Genomic DNA, 23,291 nt, shown 5'->3' on the forward strand with positions numbered 1-23,291 from the left:
CGATCGAAATATCGGACGCAAAAACTAGATCGCACACCAACGTTTCGCCGCCTTTGCCATTCCAAGGTTTTCTGCCCGAGCGGTAGTCGCGGTACCTATCACAGCCGGCGTTTTGTCTCGCATGTTGAGCTCAGCCTCGGCCAATGCCGAAGATTCTGGCCATGTGAATGTGACACGGCACATACGTGCGTCCCCAGCTTAACAGCTGTAGAGTGTACATTGGCACTTTGGAAAATATCTACAGTTCGCTGGCCTGATTGCAGCACAGCTAATCGCTCAAAAAGCGCCATCCACAGCTGCATGCAGCTGATCGCATGCGCCTGCTTACGTGTCTTCATAACCACGCGTCGAAAAAGAGATTATAGTTGTACAACGCTCCAGCCAGGTATCCAGCCCGCAGGCTTGTCCGAGTCGCTCCAGACGCCGAATCCCACAAACTTGCTTCGAATGATTTGCGGCTCACTTATATGGCCAATCCGTTTCCTAAACTTGTCCAGCGATACAAGGATAGGACTTCCCGCCGCTTCGCAGCCGTCATCTCTCTGGCGTGGCCGTGGCCTTTTATTTGCGCTAATGTCGAGATCATCACTTTGCGGAAGTTTCTCTGTGTCTCGTTAGCGCTGTCACATCCAGAGACCGGAGTGATGCGGCTTACCTGATACTCGGTGTTGAGAGTCACAACAGCCGCCTCGTGTGCCCGGACAATGGTTTCGCACGCTCGAATAACCCCGTCATTGGTCTCGGTCGATAGCTTGTCCGCTAGAAGGAGCAGGATCAGACTTCCTTGCAGGAGATACATGCCGAACAAGTAGGGCATAAACGACAGATCCGGATCAACGTCCAGTATGACTTCTACCGCATGCGCAGCGGATATCGCGTTGGAAGTCGCCGCAAGGAAGGACTGTGAGCAAATCCACATGTTGTCGTCCTCCAATAGTGCCACCGGATCCCATTTGCCGTGTAACAGGATATGCAACACGTGCATGATATGGGTGGCATATGCCGCGACTTTCCTCGTCTGATGCATCCACTCGCTCCGAACTGGGTCTGGGGTGCTGTTGGCCTGCGCTTCCTCATTCGAGCCGCAGCCATGTTGTGCCTTGAAGTCCTCGATGCTGTACGCGTACCGTTCTAACTGGCGGGTGATTTCTGCCTCGTGGAGCTCCCAGGATGTCCGTTGGCCGAATCTTGGATGGTTCTTCTGTGCATTCAGATCTACAATGTCTCCGAGAATCGTCATCAAGGGCAGGAAGAAACCGAAAATGTCATGCCTGTAAAAGTTAGCCTCGTGTTCAGACTCATCGTCATGTGCCGAAGAAACTCCCACTAGAGCATCTTTCGGCCGCGGTGCGTACGTACGATGTGCACTCAAAATTGAGTCCCCGTTTCCGTGACCCAGGGTGGCCAGTGTAGAACTCGCCCGCCTGCCAGAGGGTGTCAGGAACCGGCTGGAACAAGTCCTCGCATTCGTTGTCGAGCATCGCCAACGGTCGGTTGTAGCAGAGGCCAAGGTGCCGGTCAACCATGTACAGCAACCACCACAGTCGGCGCCTTTCTTCCTTCATCTCTTCCACGATTGCTGCGGATGGTGTGCCCACAGGTGCCTGCGCGCTGGCGCCTTCCGGCATACCCGCCTCAATCTCCTTCTCTGATGCAGCTGTCTCTCGCTCTTTCACGGGTCCTTGTGGCAGTTCTCGGCCTAATTTTAGTTCTCGAGCCAGCGACCATGCCGCGTTCCACCACCGCAAAGAAGCCGCTTTGTATTCGCTCGCGGACGTCACGACTCCGAGGTTGATGTACGTAGCGACATCATCCAGGGTGCTGGTAGGTGGCATTGCTCCGTCGGGTCTTCCATCGTATCGTCCTATAGCTCGGTCAACTCCGAAAGCGTCGTGTGCGGCAGATGTCAAGCCAGGTCCAGGAGCGAAACCGTGAGAGGATGGAGAGTGGACAAGAGGCTTGAGCAGATCTACTGTGAGCTTCCACAGCTTCTGGCTGATGATAGCTCTGGCTGACGGCGAAGATGTCAGATAGCTCGCTTCACTCGTCTGGGCAGCGACCCATAGCATGCTTGATAACAGAGCGGGGCTGCATTTCCTGGGCTTGTGTTGTCGGAGGAAACTTCGCTTCCTGAAAACGGATCCGAGAATGTACGGCGAAACCGGTTCCATGAATACCGACGAGGAACTTTGGAAGTAGAATTCGAGGAGATCGCATGCGGTGGTGACATTGAGTATCGGTCCTAGGTGGGGTAGTAGTGGCCCCAAAACAGGGTACCTGCAAGCGGCGAGGGCGGCGCCGTTCTGGGAGGAGTTCGCGCTCACTCCAGACTGCGGTGATCCGGTGTCTACAGAACCATAGCTGTGTGGAGACGATTGCCTTCCAGTTGCTTGGTACTGCATTGGATACGTCATGTTGGCGTACTCCGGAGGGATCGAAACCGGTGTACCATTAGGACCAGGAATGAGGTGCATACCTGTGACTGTCAGCGGCGCTGCTAATATACCACGCATCGCAGATACGCTGGGAGGGTTTCGAGTAACATACGAGACAAACGAGACATGTACACAGACTGGGAGTTTTGTGAAGCACTCCGAGCTCGGCCATCGTACGTACCGTTCATGGCGTACATCAGCTCTTCGCGAGGCATCTCGGCATGCATTGCCGGGTACGCAGCACCAGAACCAAGAAGCAATGGGTCGATCATCATGTGGTTGACAGGTGGATCGAATGTCGTGCCAGGGTTCAGAGCTTGCCAGTCACCTGCAGGCAGACCACCTTTGCCGGCTGGGAAATGTTGTACAACTGGTGTTGCTTCAGACTGCGACCAAACGTCTTCGTCCATCTCTGCCATTACGCCGGGCCTCTCGTAATAACTCGAAATTCCATTGGGGGTTTGCGGACTACCACTGGCAGCTGCCTCTTCTCGCTGCTTCTGGATGTGCCTTGGGACCTGCGACTTGTTAGCTACTCGATGCACTTTAGATGCGCGATGTACACGCGATACCGAATGCTTCACGTTGAGGTGAGGGACAAGGCTGTTGATCGTTGGAGGTGCTTACTTTTCCGCGTCGTTTCTTTTCACGGTTGTACTGGCAGACGTACTCGAGCTCTATGCAGCGCGAACACGGAGCTTGGCCGTTGCATCTTGTTCTCATTCGATGGCAATGATCGCATGCTCGGCTCACTCTTCGCTTCACGGGTGCCGAGCCACGACGTTCAAGCTTGGGTGTCTCTGCTGTTGTGGTCTCCATGGTTGCGTCTGTGAGTTGGGATGACGACTATGACTTCAACCGGCCGCCGTTGTCCCTACATAAGATCAGCATCAGACGGCCCCCACCAAACACGGCCGACGTACTACTTTGTTCCAATGTGGCGACTCAATTCGAGAGCAGCGATTTGCGAGGGAACGGCAGTTTGTGCACGCGGGTGACGTCGCGGGAGTACTTGAGGACGAAGGAGTCGGTTGCCGGAAATCTGGGGACGACCACGGGTCATGCGATACTTGGGGAGCATATGTGGGCCTCCGACAAAGCTTTGGGTGCCGAGGATACACCCCGACTGTGAAATGTCCTAAGCTGCAAAGACGATTCCAAGGGTCAGTGTGACGATCTGTGGCTTGAAGATTCCATGCGTCCACGCGGGCTTCGAGAAGCGAGATCAACTGGAGAGCAATATCAGAAGACGCAATGTTTAATTCGAGCATTCATGGATGTATGAAAGCTACGACCCATTGGCTACGGCAACCAGGCTCTGGGGCAAGACGTGGCAAGGGTCAGGAACACCGTAGCAGGGGACCGTAGCAAGGGTCAGAAAATCCTACCGCATGATTCGAGCATGGCTAAATACAAATTAGCCGGTGGGAGATGCGCTGCGCTGCGTCGGCGCTAGGAGCGAACCGCAGAGAGCCCCGCTTCTTCGAAGTTCACACCGCACGTCAGCTTCCCGCCAATCCTTGCCTGCGCCGACTACCAATACCTCCTGGCACTTTCTCCAGGTTGTGGCTTGTAGCGCCTGACCATGAATAAGACCCCGAAGCTCTTGCGCAACATGCGTGTCGGAGGTATCATCTTAACGCGCCCGTTATAGCCCCCCTTCGCCGATATTTGGCGCGCCACATTGGGAGCGCTGCTGGTTTGGAATGCCCTCATCTGCTGAAACGGCTTCCGTCCCGTTTCATGGTACCTGGACATCATTGGCGTGCCCTTGCCCGTCATGGACCAGACGTCAGAACGTCAAAAATATGCACGCTGCCATGGCATCTGAAACCCGATACCTGATACCGACAACGATCTTCTCGTGAAGGCATGGCACGACCTTTGCGCTACGCCCAATGATATCCACACCCGGTCCCACTCCCTTGAAGGAGCGTGCGTGAGTCTCGACCCGCGGACAAGCTTATATTTCAGTATCCACAAAGGAGTCATTAGTACTGAGCGTCGCCGGGCTGCTAACACGGGTACTGTATTCGAGCGCACACCGCGACAGCTACGTTGGTTGAAGCGTGAGCTAGGTGTGTCGGTGGATTTTGGCCAAACTTTGTTATGTGGCTTCGCGGTCCCCGCCATGCAGGAGAAGCCGAGCAGTCCTAGGGCCTCTAAGCGACGTTGTAGTGCCTGCAAACCCACCTCCGATATGTGGTCGGCCCAACGTCACCGTTTTTCGTCTATATGCGGAACACCGCGAACTGGCCGTATAATCCTTCTGCCAGCACACCAACAACGTGAACGGTCCAACGACTAACGAACTGGTCGCAATAGCTCTGGAACCAAAAGTCCAACATTGGATCCGCTTATAACTTCATCGAACGGAGACTATCCAGGCATCCTGAGCTTATCTCAGGTACGCGCTACACGGCAAGTTCTCGAAGACTCAAACTTGGAAGCCTCCTCGGGTGTCTTGACCAGTTCGTCAGAGTCTTGCAGCTGGGTCTTCAGACCCACGTGGGCGCCATCCGTTGAACAAAACTCTCCTCAGCTGAAACCGTTGGCCGATGGAAAGGGATGGCACTGCTCCCTGGCTCCGTGCCAACGATCTTCATAATTCTGCCCAATTTTGTCGTCACATACTGAGAGTTTGATCCACACCAAGACGAGGGCAGCGCCTGCCGGCCCGTTGAACTAGCTTGCAGCCTCGCAGAATACTAGATGCTGCACCACCACTGAAGTGTTGACTTCTCCGGCCCTACAGGTAGACAGTAAGATTGCTTCATTCTGAGAGGCTGCGCGTTGCGACCACGAGGGGGGCCCGCAATACATCTGCAAGTTCCAGTGCGAGGGCCCGCACAATGAACATGCATAAGGGCAGAACCCCTTCACTCTGGCTTCGACAAGATGACCAATCTGTGCCTTCTGGGTCCTCTCGCCTGCAGGCAGGCGCCAAAGCTCATCCTCTTTGTGTCAAGCCCCGAGACGTGTGACCATACAGCTTTGGCCTTCCTATCTCTGTAAGAGTCAAGCTGATGCAGGATCCCACTCACATTGTACTCATGAACGCAACTGTCCGGATCATAATCTATTGAAAGCCATGTTTCCCCACAAAAGATGGGTTTGGATTGCAGTTTGGCGACTGCGTCTGCTCATGCAGTTCGACAGTTCGAGGCCTCAAGGCTTGTTGCCAGCTTGCGACGCTTCACTCGCCCTGGCTTATTCACCACTCACAGACCGGATCCCCGCACGTATTTGCTGAATTTTTGCTCCTTTCCTGTAATATGGAACGACATTATTCCAGCCACACAGAGGTTGTTCAACATGGGCGGGAGACGTGTTCAGTGCATACTGTACTTACTGCTAGATCAAGGATTCAACACCAGGACACTCGTGATCAAGCGCAGTTGAGTTCACTATGACCATCCCCAGACTATATACTCCTGAGCAATATGAGCTGGAACTCAGACTCGCTAGTTAGGTACTATGGCATGCAGCAGGACCTGCCTCTGTCATGTACCCCAGATTTTCCAACCAGTGAAGCCGGGAACGTGGCCTACACCAAACCTGGGGAACTGACAGCGTCGGCTGAACGGACGGTCCACCCGCTTCGCAAAGACGATGCTTGTCTGCCCTGTAAATCTTATGACCCGCTTCGCTCGACTATACTCTAGGAGGTGCGATGTTCACCGTTGAGATCGATCCGTGACAGCTCTGCGGGGGCGCCGCCTACCGCGTCGGCTATGGCAGAGGCGAAATAGCCGTAGTATAACAGCTACGGCTCGAAACCTCACAGCTGGGGCATCAGGCTTCCTCAGACCCTTGAGGCTTAACCGGCTCATTCTAGCGAGCCTAACCGTCGTTGCCGCCGTCGCAGAGCAGCGTGCGATCATGCAGCCTGCAGCTGATCGAGCAATAATGCGGGGAGAGTATCAGACCGGGGAAGGGACTGATGGTGTTGCGGGACGCAAGTCTGACGCATGCTGCATGGAGGAATAACTGATGAAAGGGGCCACGCCTGTTGGTGGCTCAAAATAGTCCGCCCTGCTGATACAGGTGCAGGCACCACTATGGGTGAGATGCAGGTGCTCTGCACAAACCCGGGGCGATATACATGCTCCCCTGAAGTGATAAACACTGCGTGTTCGCCCTTCATCAAACCAGTCAGCAGCCCTCGCACTTGCTCTGGGAACACGACTGATCCTTCTTCGAGCCCCTGTGGAATGATACCGGGAGGCGACGTGTTCCGTACCCGTGTTTATGTCCTTCCATTCACGGATAGGCCGGGTGAGCTGATGCTCCCGGCACACAGGAAGCTCTGATTGATGTCTTTGAGACGAGTAAGATTCAACCATGCCTAGGCGCGCGTTTTTTCTGAGGCAATCTCTGATCCCTCGCTCGATGGCCGAGTCCATGGCTGAGTTTCCAAGTTTCGAGCGGGTGTCACCGCATGCCCACCGTCACGGCAACAGGCGATGCCGTCCGGATCTTTCCAGCCACCTGAGCGGTAGGCACCAGCCCATGCGCGTGGCAGACACTGTCACAAACGCTTGGTCCCTCTCGCAATTAACAGACACTAGATCTGTCTGTTGGGCCCAGACTGACGGTGAGTGTTAGCACACAAGCTGCCATTAGGTCCTTTTGTTTTTCAAGTATCTGAGTGCAGCTGCATCGGCACTTGGTGGTAGCGTACTCTGGGGACAGCCGGCCTAACACTAGGCTACCCAGCTCTGCGATCGCGAGCAAGCAAGCGCTCCTCAGCTCCGACACCGTACGGGCAGTTTCCCGGGCTCCAACAAAGTCTTGGGACACCCTTCTCGAACGTTTCAGACAAACAAATGTGCAACTTGACAGCAATCGGAGCGTTCGCGGTGTTATACGGGATCAACGGGCCTGACCTCGCGAACAGACACTAGTATTGTACTAGTGTAATGTCCCGTCAACCGTGATGAGCCCGCCACTTTCCATCCATCATTTGTTAAGTTACACCCCTGATGACTGAGTATTACGCAACCAAGCTTGTAAACCTGGATATTCCCTACTTTGTTGACATTCTTGGCAGGCCGCATAGACTTTACCTTTTAGGCTTAGAGTTATGGTGTCGTTCTGTGACTAAGTAAAATGATGAATGGTCTTGAAACTCACCCGAGCTCACGCGAGAAAATGCCAAGATGTAAAAGTTCCAAGTGGGTCATGTTCACGAACGAGCAGTGGGAATGGTGCAGGTCTACCCTGACTTGTTTGGCGTTTCGTAGATGGTACCTGCAGTGATGCGATGGTGGCGCAATGTTGTTTATAGTCTGGAACTTGAGGGTGTTAGTTGGCGTGAAAGTGTGCGCCGTCTAGGACAATTGTAACAAAGTTCGGATTCGGGTTCGTGGTGCGCTACTAGGTAGACTCTAATTTGACTTGATCCGATTGGTCAAGCACCCAGAATCCTTGGATGCGATTGGCTACAGATCAAGGGTTTCAAGGTTGCTTGTCCGCTCCTCTCTCACATGAAGCACCTTCATGCCCAAGGACCTTCACTATGACGAGACGTCGTCTGTAGTCATTTGGAATATGCAAAAATAACTTACTTTTGCTTCTCAGCATCCTGCTTCATGCCGCCCTGGATCCATTTGCGGCTCTTGGCAGCGTACTCCTCCATCTTGTTCTTGTCTGCGAGGAGCTCTTTGATCGTGTGAGGGTCCGGGACATGACGACCCTTTTCAACACCGGGTCGGGATGTCATGCGCTCTTCCCAGGCCTTGAGGGAAGGAAATTCGTCGATATCAACCCCAGCCCAGCCTGCAGACGCCACCCAGCCATAGTGCGAAATATCTAGCATGTATCAGCACATATCATCATGGGTATGCTGGAGTAACCAGCTGCTTGTGAATGTTGGGTAGGAGATGTGGGTTTTGACGAAGTTTCGGATAGATCATAGATGCTTCCATAGATGGTGCCATCATCTGCGGATGTAGATGTCGAGCTCACCGCTCAGTACATTTGAGGGGAGTGCTTACCGGCAATTGTACATTTCTCACCACACAGATACGGCCTGTTATCTGAAGCAAGATGCTTGTCAATGACTGAGTACAGACGACGTGTCTCGTTCTGGTATCGGTTGACACCGTACTCAATGTGCTCAGGGGCATATCGTGTGAAATGGTCTGCGGTCCACGTTAACCTGATATCCCAGCTGACATGGTACGTCTCGGCTCCATTGCAGTATTGTGAAGCAGTCTGAAGCCAAAGAAGCAGTAATCTGCGCCACCAGGGTGACTGTGCCTCCAATGGCTTCTGAAAATACCTCCACATCGGAACCGACCCCCACATCGGAACCAAGATCTACAGTACAGCCGCTCGAGCGGTAATGCTGTCTCGTGAGGCTTTCCTCGCTTACTATGAGAAGACTGATTCGATACGGTCATCTGGGTCGATGGAACCTGAGCACCAAAGCCAAGACGATGGACTCGGCGATCAAGCCATGCTGCGCCCATCTTACTATACATAACAACATCTCATTGCCGCTCCAAGTATGGTATTGAATGACGACACCACCTTGAGAGCGGTAACGAACCGTTGTTGCAGCGGGTGACAAGTCCACATGACCTCGGGACTGCCGTGAAAAAGCAAAGGCCAGAAAGAAAAAGCATAGGAAAAGTCATACTTACTAGCTTGACCCTGCATCGGACCAACGCCGGCGTTCTGAAAGTAAAGCCAATTTTTCATGGCATACCAGTCTCGTGTTCCCTTGGGAAAGCTGATCTTGTGATCTGAGTCGTAGCGATCGACAAGGTACTCCATGATGCTTCCGGATTCGAAGAGGTTGATAGTCTCGCCGTCGGTGAAGGTGTCGGTCAGTGTGGGGATTCGCCCATTGGGGTTCATCTTCAGGAACTATCTACCGTTAGCATGGCATTGATGCGAAAAGAGAATATAAGGCTAACCCATTCTTCCTTTTGTGTGTTCTTGGAGATGTCGATCTTGTGGACTTTGTAAGGGAGACTGGGGATATCAGCGAGTTGAGCTAACCTTGAATGCATAATATCCTTTTTTCTATAACCATTGTGGATTATGAGTAAAATGATGTAGCGCTTCGCAAATGTACGTTATTCGGCAATGGCTATCCAAGGGCAATATCCAGAGGCATCCGAAGGTCTGGCACGAAAGTGAACTATCGCAATAGACACTTTCCGATGCGCAGATGCTGCTGACTATACCCCAAGGTACTTCATGTAGGTCGAATACATCGCTTAGCTTGTTTTTCGTTTGCTTCGAGCTTCTCGGAAACACCGAGGTTGCTGTCCCTTTCTCTCGCACTCGTGCAATGACAAGAGCCTTGACAGCGGAAGAGATGGAAATAGAAACATGTACTGCTAGGTTTCCCCAAGGAATATCCCCGAGATTGTAGGAGACGTCTTACATGGTCAGAAAGATACGTACCCTAGTTCCTCCAAAGTGATGGAGACCTTGATGCCATTAGGCGTCTGGGTGGTGTACAGGTTGATGTCCGATTGCTGAGACATTTTTGCGATGGATCGGTAGCTGTAAGTCGACACAGAAACAAGCAAAGAATTGCTGTAGTTCGTAGCTATATAGCTTGAGAACTGACGTAGTGGAGCTTTGTGATCAGACAACTGCGATGATGAAAGTGGGGTGTAATGAGGGGCAGCTTCGGGCGAAACCTGCCTTCATGCTTTGTTAATAGTGCCGACGGCGAAAACTGCGGCGATTCGTAAGCGATTCAAGAATCCGACTCTTATGCTTTAGCTACTGTGGTCAAGAGCCTTGGTGTCAAGGAACAGCTTGTTCAGCAAGCTCATTGCTTAGAAGCGACTGCCAAAGCCTGCATCATCCAAGAGCAACGACAGCCCCAGCACTCGTAACTCGGCCATCAAACGTGTCCCTTGTAGAGGTACAGAAGTTGGTGAGGACTATGTAGAGGCCAGCATTTCGTCGAATAAAACATAGATTCAAATGTGGTAGCAGCTGAAAACATTACCTAGGTAGGTACAGAACGAACGATTGTTAAGCAAAGCGGAGAACAGAAGCAGCCCCAATGGTTTCGGCAAGTGAGTCTTCGACACGGCAAAATGGAAACTTGCCGATAAACGCTTACGGCGGTAGCTTCCCTAGTATTACTGACGAAGCGCTGTACAGTCTGGTTGTACTGCACGCGCATAAGGTTGATGTTGAGATACCCGCAGGCTCCAGAATGGGCCAAGATCGTACTCAACGCGGGGCCTCGGATATGCTAATACGATGACCTAGGGACAGGCGCATCATAAAGAGCTTACATAGTGATATCAGGCGGCGAACCACGCGAATATGTGAATGTAAACGTGAGATTTGCGCAGCGGCGTGCACGTGATCTGCCGGGCAGCAGACTGCAGCCTAAAGCGGCCAAGCGTGCTCCCTACTAGCCTGAACCTTTGCCTCGTCGCGACAGCCTCCACTTTCTCACCAACTACACCTCCATCGCAACCACAACCTCTCGTCAACAGCAAACATGTCGTGGCGCAACCAGGGCATCACCGGTTCTAATAACATACCTCTAGGTACTCGCCGTCGTTTCGGTGGAGGCGACGATGATGGCGGCTACAACCCATCAGCGCCCGCCGAAGGCTTGTCTGAGTTGAAGCGCGGCCGCAGTCCTGAGCGCAGTAAGTCGAGTCTTCCCACGCACTCCCATTCATCTGCTAACAGCCAAGCTGCAGACTCTGCCGACGGTCCGCGACAGCGCAAGAAGCGCAACCGATGGGGTGACGCGAGCGAGAACAAGGCTGCTGGCTTGATGGGCTTGCCGACTGCCATCTATGCCGCAATGACTACTGAGCAGCTTGACGCGTACACTCTGCATCTGCGCATTGAGGAGATTACCCAGAAGCTCAAGATCAACGACGTGGTCCCAGCCGATGGTGACAGGTACGTGACTTCCCTCCTCAAACGTTGGAGATGCTAACATGAACAGGTCCCCATCGCCGCCCCCCCAGTACGACAACTTCGGTCGCCGTGTCAACACTCGCGAGTTCCGCTACCGCAAGCGCCTCGAAGACGAGCGTCACAAGCTCGTTGAGAAGGCGATGAAGACGCTTCCTAACTACCACCCACCTGCCGATTACAGGCGGCCTACTAAGACACAGGAGAAAGTCTACGTTCCGGTCAATGACTACCCGGAGATTAACTTCAGTACGGAACTAACCCCTCTAACTCCCCTCCCCCTGTTTTGCTTTACCCCAGCCTTTGTCTTGACCAGCCTGCTCAGACTGCTGGATGTTCACGTGCATCTAGTGGCACCTGCAGTACAGCTATGTCACTAACCCTAACCCTTTTGCTCACAAATTTTTGATCATACACTAACCACAGCTTTTTGCACTAACAGTTGGTCTACTCATTGGCCCCCGTGGAAACACCCTCAAGAAGATGGAGACCGAATCCCAGGCAAAGATTGCGATCCGTGGCAAAGGCTCCGTCAAGGAGGGTAAAGGACGTTCTGATGCAGCTCATACCAGCAACCAGGAGGAGGATCTCCACTGCTTGATCATGGCCGACACCGAGGAGAAGGTCAACAAGGCGAAGAAGCTTATCCACAACGTTATCGAGACTGTAAGACACCACTCTCTTCCTAATCATGTACATGTACTAACAATTACAGGCTGCCTCTATCCCTGAAGGCCAAAACGAACTCAAGCGCAACCAGCTTCGTGAGCTTGCCGCCCTCAACGGTACCCTTCGCGACGACGAGAACCAAGCCTGCCAGAACTGCGGTGAGATCGGTCATCGCAAGTACGACTGCCCGCAGAAACAGAACTTCACCGCCAGCATCATCTGCCGTGTCTGTGGTCAAGCTGGTCACATGGCTCGCGATTGTCCCGACCGCAAAGTTGGACAGCCCTGGCGCAACGACAACCGTTTCCCCGACCGCGGTCAGCCAGCTCGTATCGCTGCTCCGGAGAACGAGCTCGACGCTTTCATGGCCGAGATGGGAGGTGCCCCTGGACAGCCTCGTGCGGCGATCGAGTACAACGGCAACGGTGCTGCTGGTGGAGACAGCTACGGTGGAGGCGAGCGTGCCGTCAAGCCCTGGGAGCGTGGTCCTACTGGTGGCTCTGCACCCTGGGCGCGCAACGATGGCGATGACCGTGGTCGCGGTGACAACAACTCTGCTGCTCCTCCCCCCTGGGCTGGTGGTGGCGGCCGTGGCGGTCAGTCTTACGACCAAGGCTACGGTGCTGGCAACGGTGCGGCTCCTTGGGCTTCTGCCACTCCCACTGCGCCTGCGGCAGGTGCTGGCTACGGATACGGTGGTTATGGTTACGACCAGAACGCTGGCATGGGCGCTCCTGGTGCGTACGGTGCCCCTGGCTATGGCGCTCCTCCTCCTCCCTCCGGTCCTCCTCCTGGACTGGGTCCTCTCTTCCAGAGCTATGGTGGTGCTGGCAGCCCTCCTCCGCCTCCCCCGCCGCCGTCTGGATCTGTGCCTCCACCACCCCCTCCGGGCGAGGCTCCTCCTCCTCCCCCGCCCAGCGACGCTCCCCCACCACCGCCACCTCCTCCGGCTTAGATGGACATATGATGCAGCGATCGCGCAGATTCCGGATTGTGCATAGCCAGTTTTCGTGTCTATGCCCACTGGTATCTAGCTATTAACAGCTGTAGCAATATTTTTGTCTTGAAAGCGCAGATGGTGGTCTTTGGGAGTCGTGTACATCTAATTCGAGCAGAGAGCCGCTGGTATATGGCACAGGTAAGCTCACGGGCGAGGTCTAGTAAGTATGTAGCTTCTCGCACTTTGTGCTTGGATAGCTAGGTGCTAGATATACTCTGTACATGAAAAAGCGAGGTCTTACTTAGCATCTTGCTGAATGCATTCCTCTTCGATACTCTGACGATACCGATGCTTCAGTTTATGATTTCCAAGTGAAGGTAGAAGTGACTATGGCGACGTAGATGACGTTGCTCGCCAAGGCGGTGCTAGGACAAGCGGCGGGACCAGGCATGAGCGTGACAGGGCGGGCACATGCAGACAAGCTCACGTTGACGATGCGCGCTTGACTACTCGACCCTCTCATTTGCCTGTATCCTTCTCTCTAGATGCTTGCCTTGCGTGCTTCTCCATTTTCTTAGCGACTTGCGACCCCGCTCTGGGCCGCCCGCCCTCACTCTCACCCACCCTACAGTCGTTATGGAGCGGATTCGCGTGAGCAAGGTACGAGTCGCTGAGCTCTACAGGCTCCTCGAATCCACACTGATACTACTGCTAGGTGGAAGGCGTCTACCTCCTTCGTAGAGGCACGCGCTTCGACGGCACGCTGCATCTTATGCCCCACCATCTCGTCTTCAGCTACCTCCCCAGCCCGCCTGCCGACGCTCCTGCCGACGCGAAACCACCGCGACAGAAAGAAGTATGGATAACGTATCCTATGATCAACTATTGTTCCCTCAAACCGTGCCCGCCCATCCTGCGCCAGGAGCCCTCGATCCGCATTCGATGTCGCGACTTTACCTTCTTTGCCTTTTTCTTCCCTAACGAGAAGAAGGCGCGTGACGTGTACGATAGCATACGGGCACTCTCGTGCAAGATTGGTAGACTGGACAAGCTACTCGCATTTAGCTACCAGCCAAAACCGCCGGAAGACCAACAGAATGGTTGGGATATCTACGACGCCCGCCGCGAATGGAAGCGGCTGGGTATCAGCCCTAAGGACACGGAGAAGGGCTGGCGGATCTCTGAAGTCAACGTGGAATATAAGGTACATCAGATGTGACATGTGAAGTCAAACACAGGTCTTGACGAGTGGAACAGTACGCGCCGACATATCCCGCCCTCCTCGTCGTTCCCACCAACGTCTCAGACAGCGTTCTCAGATACGCCGGCGAGTACCGATCGCGACAACGCATACCAGCCCTCGTCTACCGACATCCCATCAACAACTGCTCTATAACTAGAAGCTCGCAGCCCACACCGGGCCTGCGCGGGAATCGGAACCCTCAAGACGAGCGGCTTGTCGCAGCCATCTGGGCTACTAACCGTGGGTGGAAACCTGCGAATACCTCTTCTTCAAACTCTACAGAACTCACTCCCGACACCAGCGTTGTGAACCTGAATGATTCCAGTGCTAATAGCTCTTTTGTTGGGACAGTGGACGAGAATACGAACACCGGCAGGACCACCGCAGACGATCTGACGGCGTCTTCGGAGACAGATCCAGACGCACCAAAAGTATACGGAGCCCAGCAGCGTAACCTCATTGTCGATGCCAGACCTACAGTCAATGCGTATGCGATGCAAGCTGTTGGACTTGGCTCGGAGAAGATGGACTATTACCCTGGCGCGGAAAAAGCCTACCTCGGAATCGACAACATCCACGTCATGCGGAAGTCGCTTGATACAGTCATCGAAGCGCTAAAAGAGTCCGATCTAGTGCCTTTCCCTCCCAATCGACAGCTTCTGGCAAAGAGCAACTGGATCAAGCATATCGCCAACATACTGGACGGGACTGCGCTGATAGCCCGAACGGTCGGGATTATGCACTCCCACGTCCTTATCCACTGTTCTGATGGCTGGGATCGTACGAGCCAGCTCAGTGCACTAAGTCAGATCCTGCTAGATCCATATTACCGGACGTTAGAAGGCTTCATTGTCCTTGTCGAGAAAGACTGGTTATCGTTTGGACACATGTTCCGACACCGATCGGGTTTCTTGAGTCACGAGAAATGGTTCACTATAGAGAACGAGAAGATTGAGCGCAAGAGCGACGGTACTGGAGGCAGCAATCCCTTTGAGAATGCTCTCCGTGGCGCGCGGGGTCTCTTCAACCGACACAACGAGTCGAACGAGTCTCTCAATCAGCTGCCAGAGACGAACGTACCGGAAAACGGCACAGATGTTGCAGAACCTACTTCAGCAAAGCCGGCCCAGATTGGAGCTGCGGAAGAGCATCGCATTACCAAGGTGAACGAGCTGTCACCAGTCTTCCATCAATTCCTCGACTGCGTATACCAATTGCATTACCAACACCCAACCCGATTCGAATTCAGCGAGCGCTTCTTGAGGCGCTTACTTTACCATCTTTATTCTTGTCAGTACGGAACGTTCCTCTTTGACAACGAGAAGGAACGCATAGATACCAGGGCTAAGGAGCGAACAAGGAGTGTGTGGGACTACTTCCTTTGCCGGAAGCAAGAGTTCATGAATCCAAAGTACGAACCTGAGATTGATGATGCTGTTCGCGGCAAGGAGCGCATGATCTTCCCTCGGAAAGGAGAGGCAAGATGGTGGGCTGAGTGTTTCGGTCGCACTGATGAGGAAATGAATAGCTTTGGTTCTCAATTGCCGCCGACCCTCACACCACAGACCAGCAATGCCAGTACTGGCAGGAGTGGCACAAGTACGCCGATAGTTCAAGAACCTATTGTGACGGGTACAGAGACCGCGGAGGGAGCGACTGGAGCAGGTACGACGGTTAATCCTCCACCCACACACGCCGCCGGGGACCGTTCTCCGATGGCATCGAACACACCAAAACCTCTCGATGCCGCAGCTGCACTGGGACAGGACCTAAGGCAAGGAGTTATGGCGAGCTTCGAGAAGCTAGGGCTCACTGGCAACGGGAACAGAGTAGCGAGCCCAGCTGCAGCAAGCAGTAGACCAAGCGAAGACGTCGCACGAGACATTGTGAAGCCAAGCTCGGACCTGAGTGCCGATATGGACACGGATCGACCAGCGCAAGATGTCACTCAGGACACGGTCGACGAGAAGCCGGAAGAACCTACACAACACAACGAGAATATGAGCCCCGAAGTGAGCACAGAACAGCCCACTGAGTCCGCGTCGCATCAGACTGTCGATTTGGGGCTGGGAGCGGAAATTGTGGAAAAGAAAGCAGAGAACAGGAGTAGAAGTCGACAAAAGCCTAGTCAGGCGGTGGCGGCGAAGAAAGAGGTTGAGATGGAGATGCAATAACGAGCTGGGGTGTTGGATGATCAGTAAGCCGGTCATCCTTATGAAGTATGGAATCATGGTAGAGGTTTGACGAGACACGGTAATGCAGAGTCACAATGAATGCAACGAAAGATACCCCTCATTAGTACTTTTATATGCAGCTCATCTGTCGGCTGACATGTTTCACGCAACCTCCTGGTTTAGGTCAGATCATCGCCTCGTGCGGTGCTACACCCTGTCGCTGCCTCGCGAAAACTCCGAACGACTTGATATGAAATTGCCACTACATGTTTCTGCAGACCCTGTGTAAGTCTGTCTTCCTACTACATGCAAGGAGAATGTAATTACCCATCGCGCGTCAGACGCCTACAAAAGACTGGACGAACTGTTCGATGAAACGAATGGCCGTACGAAAAAATGTCCAGCAATCCCACGTTCCTGGAGCACTTGGATGGTTGAGCACGAGGACTCTAAAGAACAGAGGTGAACATTTCTCTAGTATAGAGCTTTGTTTCAGATTATACTGTATCTGTGTGAACACAAAGGACTCTGTCTTTGAGACTTGGTTTGGCGGCACCTAGTATTCGCGCTCGGCCGCAGGCCCTTGTTTATTACTGGTACGGTACTACGTGTCCCGTAGTGCCACGCATGTGAGCTGTAGCCTAGATGTTTGGTTGTTAGGGCGATAGTGTCGATCACCTGCAAGTGAGTCGACCTTTAAGTACCTGATCATTGTACTGGTTTCAGTAAAAAATATTTGTACTGTAGGATTTGCCAGCTGGTCTGTAACAGCACAGCGTCACGGAGGGCACAGTAGGCTATTGGAAACGACCTTGAGTTGGATTTATTGGAGGTCAGCGGCGCTTTGCAGCTGAGTAAGTCGGTGCATAAAGACGATGGCCTTCCCGCAAGGTTGAACTCGTGGTGTGAGCACTGCGAAGAACAGGAAACATCCAGCAGCCTCGAAGAGATTTCTTCAATCGCTTAACGATGACGCACCAAGATACCACTGAGAAGGACCTGAACTGGCTGCATCACGTTGCTGACACATGTGGACCCTTATGTGCATATTGTTCCAACCTCTTACCCCATGAACCGTACATGGCTTTGTTTTGTAAGTCCGCTATCATCTCCACAGAAGAAACGATCGTTAATTATCCAGTTCCTTCGAGCGCTTCTCATGTAGCGAATCACGATCACTTCAGGCAGCTACAGCCAGTTGCTACTATATCCGAGGGGGTCAAGAGCATGCTTGCGGATGGAATCGACTTTGATGATCGGGCATTTCTAGCCCTACACGCTCAGGGCGATCAAACTGTATCCGCAAGTGCGTACGGGGTACTTCCAATCCCGATTCGCGGGTATCAGGGTAGGAATGAGATCCACCAGTCGATGGAGTCACAGTCTCAACACGTGGAATTGACGGACATGTACAGGTATGAGGCGAGGGATCATATTCATTAATCTTCTGGCTGACCACGAATCAATAGCATCAACCCACCATCACATTCCTCCGGTGCCAGACTCAACACAGTCTCTGGATCGGAAGTTATAGGACCATTTGGCCCCGAGTGTCAAAGCTTTGGTAACGCGCTGTCAACTCCTAATACAGATCTTCCAGAGAATGCACTCTCAACAACACTCTTTCAGCTTCCACAGGGGTGGCCTCTCACGGCATCCCGACCGGATCCACCAATTATCGATACGAACAGCATCATCAGATACGTGCCTACCATGGGAAGTTTCGTATTCATCTGCAGGGAGCCAAATTGTCATGGGCGTAGCTTCGGCCGTTGGCAAGAGTTTGCGCGCCACTATAACGGGGCTCATGCACCAGCAGATGCGGGCAACATGTTCTGGTGCGCAGTACCCGGTTGCGACCGTGGTGTACGACCGTTTCCGAGGAAAGACAAATTGAATGACCATATCCGGAAGGTACACACGTCAGTGGTTGAGACCACATCGTCGGACTAGATATGTGGCTGATGTGACGGCGTATATGTGGATCGCGGTCGAGAGGGGCTATCTGTTGTACCGGAGACGATTAATGAGTGGATCTGTAAGGGAAATACAACAAGTCGCACAGGCATAGTGTTGTTAGTGTTTATGCCATTCGACCACGCGACTTGAAATCCCTGAATGTCAGAGCTATGCGAACTCACGTCGCCCAAGGATGACCTCCCTTCCCAAACTTCGCATCACAAAAAGCCAACTTCGTCAACCTCTTTTCCAAAATCTCTTCTTTGTGCATCTCCATTTCTTCGTAATCCCAGTTCACACTCACCATGCTGCCTCGTAACCACTCTGCTCTTTCTGTAGAGAGGAAAAGTGTCAAGCCTCCTGTAAGCATGGGATCGTCAAGGGCAAAGTCCAGATACTGCTTCGGCGGCATATCTGTTGCAACGAGGCCGGGGAAGAGGCTGAATGTGCGGATGCTAGGCTGTTCATGATGAAGGAACTCCATGAATTTGGTTTGCGCGAGTTTACTGGGGATGTAGGAGGAGAAGTCGGCACACATGTCGCCCAACGTTCCGGTGGAGACCGAGATCACAGTGCCCTTGCCGTCCGGCGCTTGGGCGAGGAAGTGATGCACGTTCAGATGTACGGCCTTGACATTCACTTCCTAGGCAGGCGTCAGTAACCATCGAGGGCTTCTAGGAAAGAGACGGGAGAGGTCTCACAAAATCCTGCCACCATTTTCCTGGTTCAAACTTGCCAATCATAGCTTGCGTCAAGGATCCGGCGTTGTTGACGAGGACATCGATTCGGCCGACGGCTTCTCCTGCCCTCTTCCACAACGTCGCAACATCTTCTTCCTTCGTGATATCGATGGATCCAGATGAATGCATGATCGTCCCATTATGGACTATGGCGTCCAACTTGTCAACAACCTCTCGTAGTTTCTTTTCGTTCCTCCCGGTTATGACGATGGCCTTAGCACCGGCGGTTACCCATGCTTCAGCAATCGATCGACCAATGCCACCTGTGGCCCCAGTGATCAGGACTGTTTTGCCTGCAGCTGAAAGGGCAGGGTCGCTAGGATCCAGGAGAGGGTTGTTCTTACGATGCACTTTGCTCGTGAGTTGGACGGGCCAAGTTATCGCGTCGTAGTCTGGTTGGTCAGCCATTGTCCTGGTAACCGATATACGGATTATGGTCCAATTGCAAGTCGTTGCTTAAGGAGTATAGTACTCATTGTACAGTAATTTGTGGTATCTATAACATGACGCGACTGCGGGGAATCTGTGCGCGTCTTGTGCCGTACCCACAATATGCGGCACGCGATAAGTACCTTCCGAAGCGGGATGCCGATGCCGACGCACGATCGCGGCGCGGACCACAGTCGCTAGTAGAAAGCACACGTCGCATATCCTTCGAATACGGGAACAGGATGCCGAGCCATGTGAACACAGTCATCGTGTGGGTGCAATTAATGAAGTAATAGGTATCTCAGATTCGCAGTTACTGTGTTTGTCCAAGACCCCAAGAGGGATCCAATATATCAGCGTTGAACCAGTCCAGAGAAGGTTGCGACTGAAACAGCTGCCACATCATGTCGTCGTTCCATGAAGATGGCATGATACCAGCAGTGTTGTCACTCCCGCTATTGTTCAAGATGCCGGGACCGTTCCCGAAAGCTGCCGACATGGGATAGGTGGTCAACGGTCCAGTCGAGTCTCCAGTTGGGTGCTGTGTCTGTCCATGGGTACCAGAGCCCTGCACCAGGGGCCTACAGAGGCCCAGCAGCGTGGCACACAGCCGATGTAGTCGATGTACATACTTGTTCTCTGTAACGAGTGCAGAAAGACCATCGGTGACATCTTGGAGGAGCTGGAAATCTTGGGCGCTGGATGTACCGACGACGTTGCAAAAGACGACGAAGAAGGGACAGAGTGGGTAAGAAAGCATGCTCCTGGTCGTTGTCAGTAACAGTGTTTTCGCCAATTTTTCTTGCACCTACCAAGCGAGATAAGGATCATAGCCTTCAATGAAATGGTCTAAAGATCTTCCGAGCTCCTCTATGTACTTTGCGCACTCGAGTGCTTTCCGGGCGCTTTGGAGGCACTCTTCTCGTTCCAAGGGATTTGTCGTAACGGTGGGACTCAGGCGGTGGACCGACGTCAGGGTAGAAAAGTATCTGAACTCCATGCTTTTCCAGTGTATGAGAGCATCCGTTCTGCTATCCAAGAGATGCAGTTGCCGTTCCTTCTCCATGAGCTCGTAGATGTCCTTCATCTTTTTCCGTAGTTGCGCAACCTCATCGTTGAGTATAGTAGGCGATGGCTTCGTGTCCAATGTCAGATCCAGGATCTTGTCGAGTACGGGAAGCATCTCTAGAATGCTCATAGGGCTGGCTGGATCGGCTCGTAACAAGTACGAGGCTTTGACCGGAAGTTGAGGAAGAGATCTTGGTCGCAGCAGCAAAAGGCTCATGATACTGTCAAGAAATGCGCATTGGCCGACAAGTGCATAGATTTCGCTTTCGGAATCACTTTCAGGCATTGGCTTATCAATGTGGTGATATCCCAGAGCTACAATAGTGCGAGATGCATGTGCCGTGAGTTCCCAACAACTCACTGGGTTACCCATAATTTGCATCATGATGGCCTGCATCTATTAGTAAATCATCTCGAAGTAGCACAGCTACCATAGACGTACCCCAGTGATCAAGGCCTGAGCAAGTAGTAGGGATGGCGCGGTTAGGAAACTAATGCGGTCCAGAGCAGTAAGCGCTGCTGTCAGATGATTGAACTCCATTTGCTGGATGTGCGTTTGGACGGCTGCGCTTTTGGGGCCTTGTAGCTGATTTGCGTATAGTACAACAGCGCCTTGAAAGTGCACAATGACCTTGTACAGATTAAGGGTCTTCTCGTCCGCGTTTCCTTCCATTAAAGCGAGCGCGATCTTCTCAAACGCCTTTGGTGGTACATGATCGACAGTGTGGTAGCGAACGGCAGCGTTGCCTCGGTCTTTGGATTCAGCTAGCAGTCTCATCAGTTCTGTGTCAAGATTCTCCAAGCATATCGACTCACTGCCAAGGATAATGTTAAAGATCTCGCGCTTGGATATTTCAGTAGAGACATGCATCGACTCGTCAAAGGTACTTCGATCAGTCATGGTCGGCGTTGGGGTATTTGATAGCTGGTCAACGAACGACATGGCGGTCTCGAGGACCGAACGCTGATGACCGGACAGCAGTCCATTGGTAGAGAGCTCTTTGCTAATATGTACACGAGCTTCATGTGCTGTCTGGGGACTGTTATCAACATCCGAAGCTGCCACCGGGGCCGGCACGTCTAGCGAGCTTGTTGTTCTCTGCCTCTTTGTCGGTCGGTCTGACGATGCTTCAATGGTCGGTACAGCGAAACTGTTTGTACACTCCTGCTCCTGCGCCAGGCTTGGGCTTCGGTGAACACTCTGGACCGAGTGTTCAAGACTCGACAGCCGCTCCACGAGAGCTTTTATTTTTTCGTCCCTGCATCATCATCAGAGCTGGAACGAAAGGTGCTAATCGAGAAAAAGAACTCCTGTTCTGCATCTGTCACAAGCACGAGAGATGGGCAGTTGCTTACGTCCGAACTTTAGGCTTAGGAACACGCTTGTGTCTGTTGCGCAAGCACTCCGTCTTGGCTGCCACACAGTTTGCACATGGCTCTTTGCGATCACATTTCACCTGCGAGCTGTCAACGCTTCAGTCGCAATGCGGGTAGTGGCCCGATTGGGTCGGCGACTCACCTTTCGGGAATGGCATAAGTCGCACGCGGGGACGCCTCCATGAGCAATCCAATTCTCTTCCGGCATTTTGTAATCCTGAGAGTAGTGGAGAACGCGACAAAGTAAGTAGTCCCCGACTCTAGGCTCGCTGCTGGAGGAGGACCGGCTTGATGCTCGGATATCTTGGCAGATTCAGACGGGGGAATGATCCGTCCGAAGCTCCGACGTCATCTGCCCGACGTGCCCGGGACTGCCTTGTCCATGGCAAACTCCGAGGGCAGTGAGACATCGTCAGCAAGCCCAAACCTTGCTGCACGGTTGTTGAGACGAAGGCCCAAATATGATTCTGCACCCCTATCCGTACGTTGTCCAACCGCGATGGCAGTCATGGAAATGAAAAGGACCGCTCCCCGCTGACTGCAGCTGCCGTTCTGGCCACGTGATCGCGTTAGGAATATACGAGTGAGCACTCATATCTCCTGGGCCGCGCGTGTTCGAGCGTTGCATGTCGCGTCGTCGCGAAAGCAGAGATCGAGGCACAGGCCCAATGAGAGCCGGTTTTATGATGCGACAACCGTTCCCATCTTATTTTCAGCACGTGGGAATCCTCCAAAGGTGCGATGACTTGCAGCGATTGCACGCGTGGCAGGATCACAGAAAAGCAAATAAAATATGCGCAGAATTTCACAGCCGTTTCAGGAAGGACGCGATACACATTGCTGGCTGCCCCACGGCTACTCCCGCGAGGCTAGCCTTTCTGGTTGGAAGTGAAGGGTATTTGGTTGGATGGGGAGTTGAGGGCGTAAGTAAGACGCGATTGAGCGATGCAATGTCATCAAGCGAACACGCCGTCACGGTGCCGAAGAAGGAAAGTGGTATGGCATGTCGCTAAGAGGACGTGGGATACCGACGTTTCGCGACGTGAAAAGATATATTTCCGTGGTCGTACAGATGTCATACTTACCAAGTATCCGGTAGCAGGAGTTCTCGAAGGAGCAAACGTGCAGTCAAAGTCTGCAGTGTTTGGAAGGAACTGGTATCCATTACCCCATCGGTTCCACCGCGATGGAAGCGAAGTCATGGAATTTGATGAACATGCCGCGCTGTGTGGGACGAATCAGTCATCGTGGCAAGCATCGTCCACGTTTCGCCGAGGCCCTGCGTGTGTAACGTCTTTACGTGACGTGGGATTCGGTGGTTGAGCTGGTGCGCGGTCC

At 53.0% G+C, this 23,291-nt stretch overlaps 6 protein-coding genes across 6 annotated transcripts; 2 read left to right on the forward strand and 4 right to left on the reverse strand.

The window, feature by feature from the left end:
* Window positions 1-463: 463 nt before the first annotated feature.
* Window positions 464-3,254, reverse strand: J4E92_001647 (uncharacterized protein; the record flags this gene model as incomplete). Its single annotated transcript, XM_051493058.1, has 5 exons — window positions 464-604; window positions 656-1,271; window positions 1,360-2,476; window positions 2,548-2,953; window positions 3,189-3,254. The coding sequence occupies 5 exons, from the start codon at window positions 3,252-3,254 to the stop codon at window positions 464-466; spliced, it is 2,346 nt and encodes a 781-aa protein (XP_051356289.1).
* Window positions 3,255-8,001: 4,747 nt separating this feature from the next.
* On the reverse strand, window positions 8,002-9,940 carry J4E92_001648 (uncharacterized protein; the record flags this gene model as incomplete). Its single annotated transcript, XM_051493059.1, has 5 exons — window positions 8,002-8,249; window positions 8,435-8,581; window positions 9,086-9,311; window positions 9,362-9,419; window positions 9,858-9,940. 5 exons carry the CDS (start codon window positions 9,938-9,940, stop codon window positions 8,002-8,004), a joined length of 762 nt encoding a protein of 253 aa, XP_051356290.1.
* A 983-nt stretch (window positions 9,941-10,923) lies between these two features.
* On the forward strand, window positions 10,924-12,978 carry BBP1 (Branchpoint-bridging protein; the record flags this gene model as incomplete). The annotated part of the gene is made up of 5 exons (XM_051493060.1): window positions 10,924-11,077; window positions 11,132-11,339; window positions 11,386-11,603; window positions 11,797-12,020; window positions 12,070-12,978. The coding sequence occupies 5 exons, from the start codon at window positions 10,924-10,926 to the stop codon at window positions 12,976-12,978; spliced, it is 1,713 nt and encodes a 570-aa protein (XP_051356291.1).
* A 621-nt stretch (window positions 12,979-13,599) lies between these two features.
* J4E92_001650 (uncharacterized protein) lies at window positions 13,600-16,380 on the forward strand (the record flags this gene model as incomplete). Its single annotated transcript, XM_051493061.1, has 3 exons — window positions 13,600-13,623; window positions 13,679-14,167; window positions 14,221-16,380. The coding sequence occupies 3 exons, from the start codon at window positions 13,600-13,602 to the stop codon at window positions 16,378-16,380; spliced, it is 2,673 nt and encodes an 890-aa protein (XP_051356292.1).
* A 2,137-nt stretch (window positions 16,381-18,517) lies between these two features.
* On the reverse strand, window positions 18,518-19,487 carry J4E92_001651 (uncharacterized protein; the record flags this gene model as incomplete). Its single annotated transcript, XM_051493062.1, has 2 exons — window positions 18,518-18,982; window positions 19,041-19,487. 2 exons carry the CDS (start codon window positions 19,485-19,487, stop codon window positions 18,518-18,520), a joined length of 912 nt encoding a protein of 303 aa, XP_051356293.1.
* Window positions 19,488-19,821: 334 nt separating this feature from the next.
* On the reverse strand, window positions 19,822-21,477 carry J4E92_001652 (uncharacterized protein; the record flags this gene model as incomplete). The annotated part of the gene is made up of 4 exons (XM_051493063.1): window positions 19,822-20,272; window positions 20,321-20,967; window positions 21,019-21,341; window positions 21,393-21,477. 4 exons carry the CDS (start codon window positions 21,475-21,477, stop codon window positions 19,822-19,824), a joined length of 1,506 nt encoding a protein of 501 aa, XP_051356294.1.
* Between the last annotated feature and the right edge of the window lie 1,814 nt (window positions 21,478-23,291).

This window comes from Alternaria infectoria (assembly GCF_024043175.1).
Source record: "Alternaria infectoria strain BMP 0036 chromosome Unknown scaffold_2, whole genome shotgun sequence".
Taxonomy (NCBI): domain Eukaryota; kingdom Fungi; phylum Ascomycota; class Dothideomycetes; order Pleosporales; family Pleosporaceae; genus Alternaria; species Alternaria infectoria.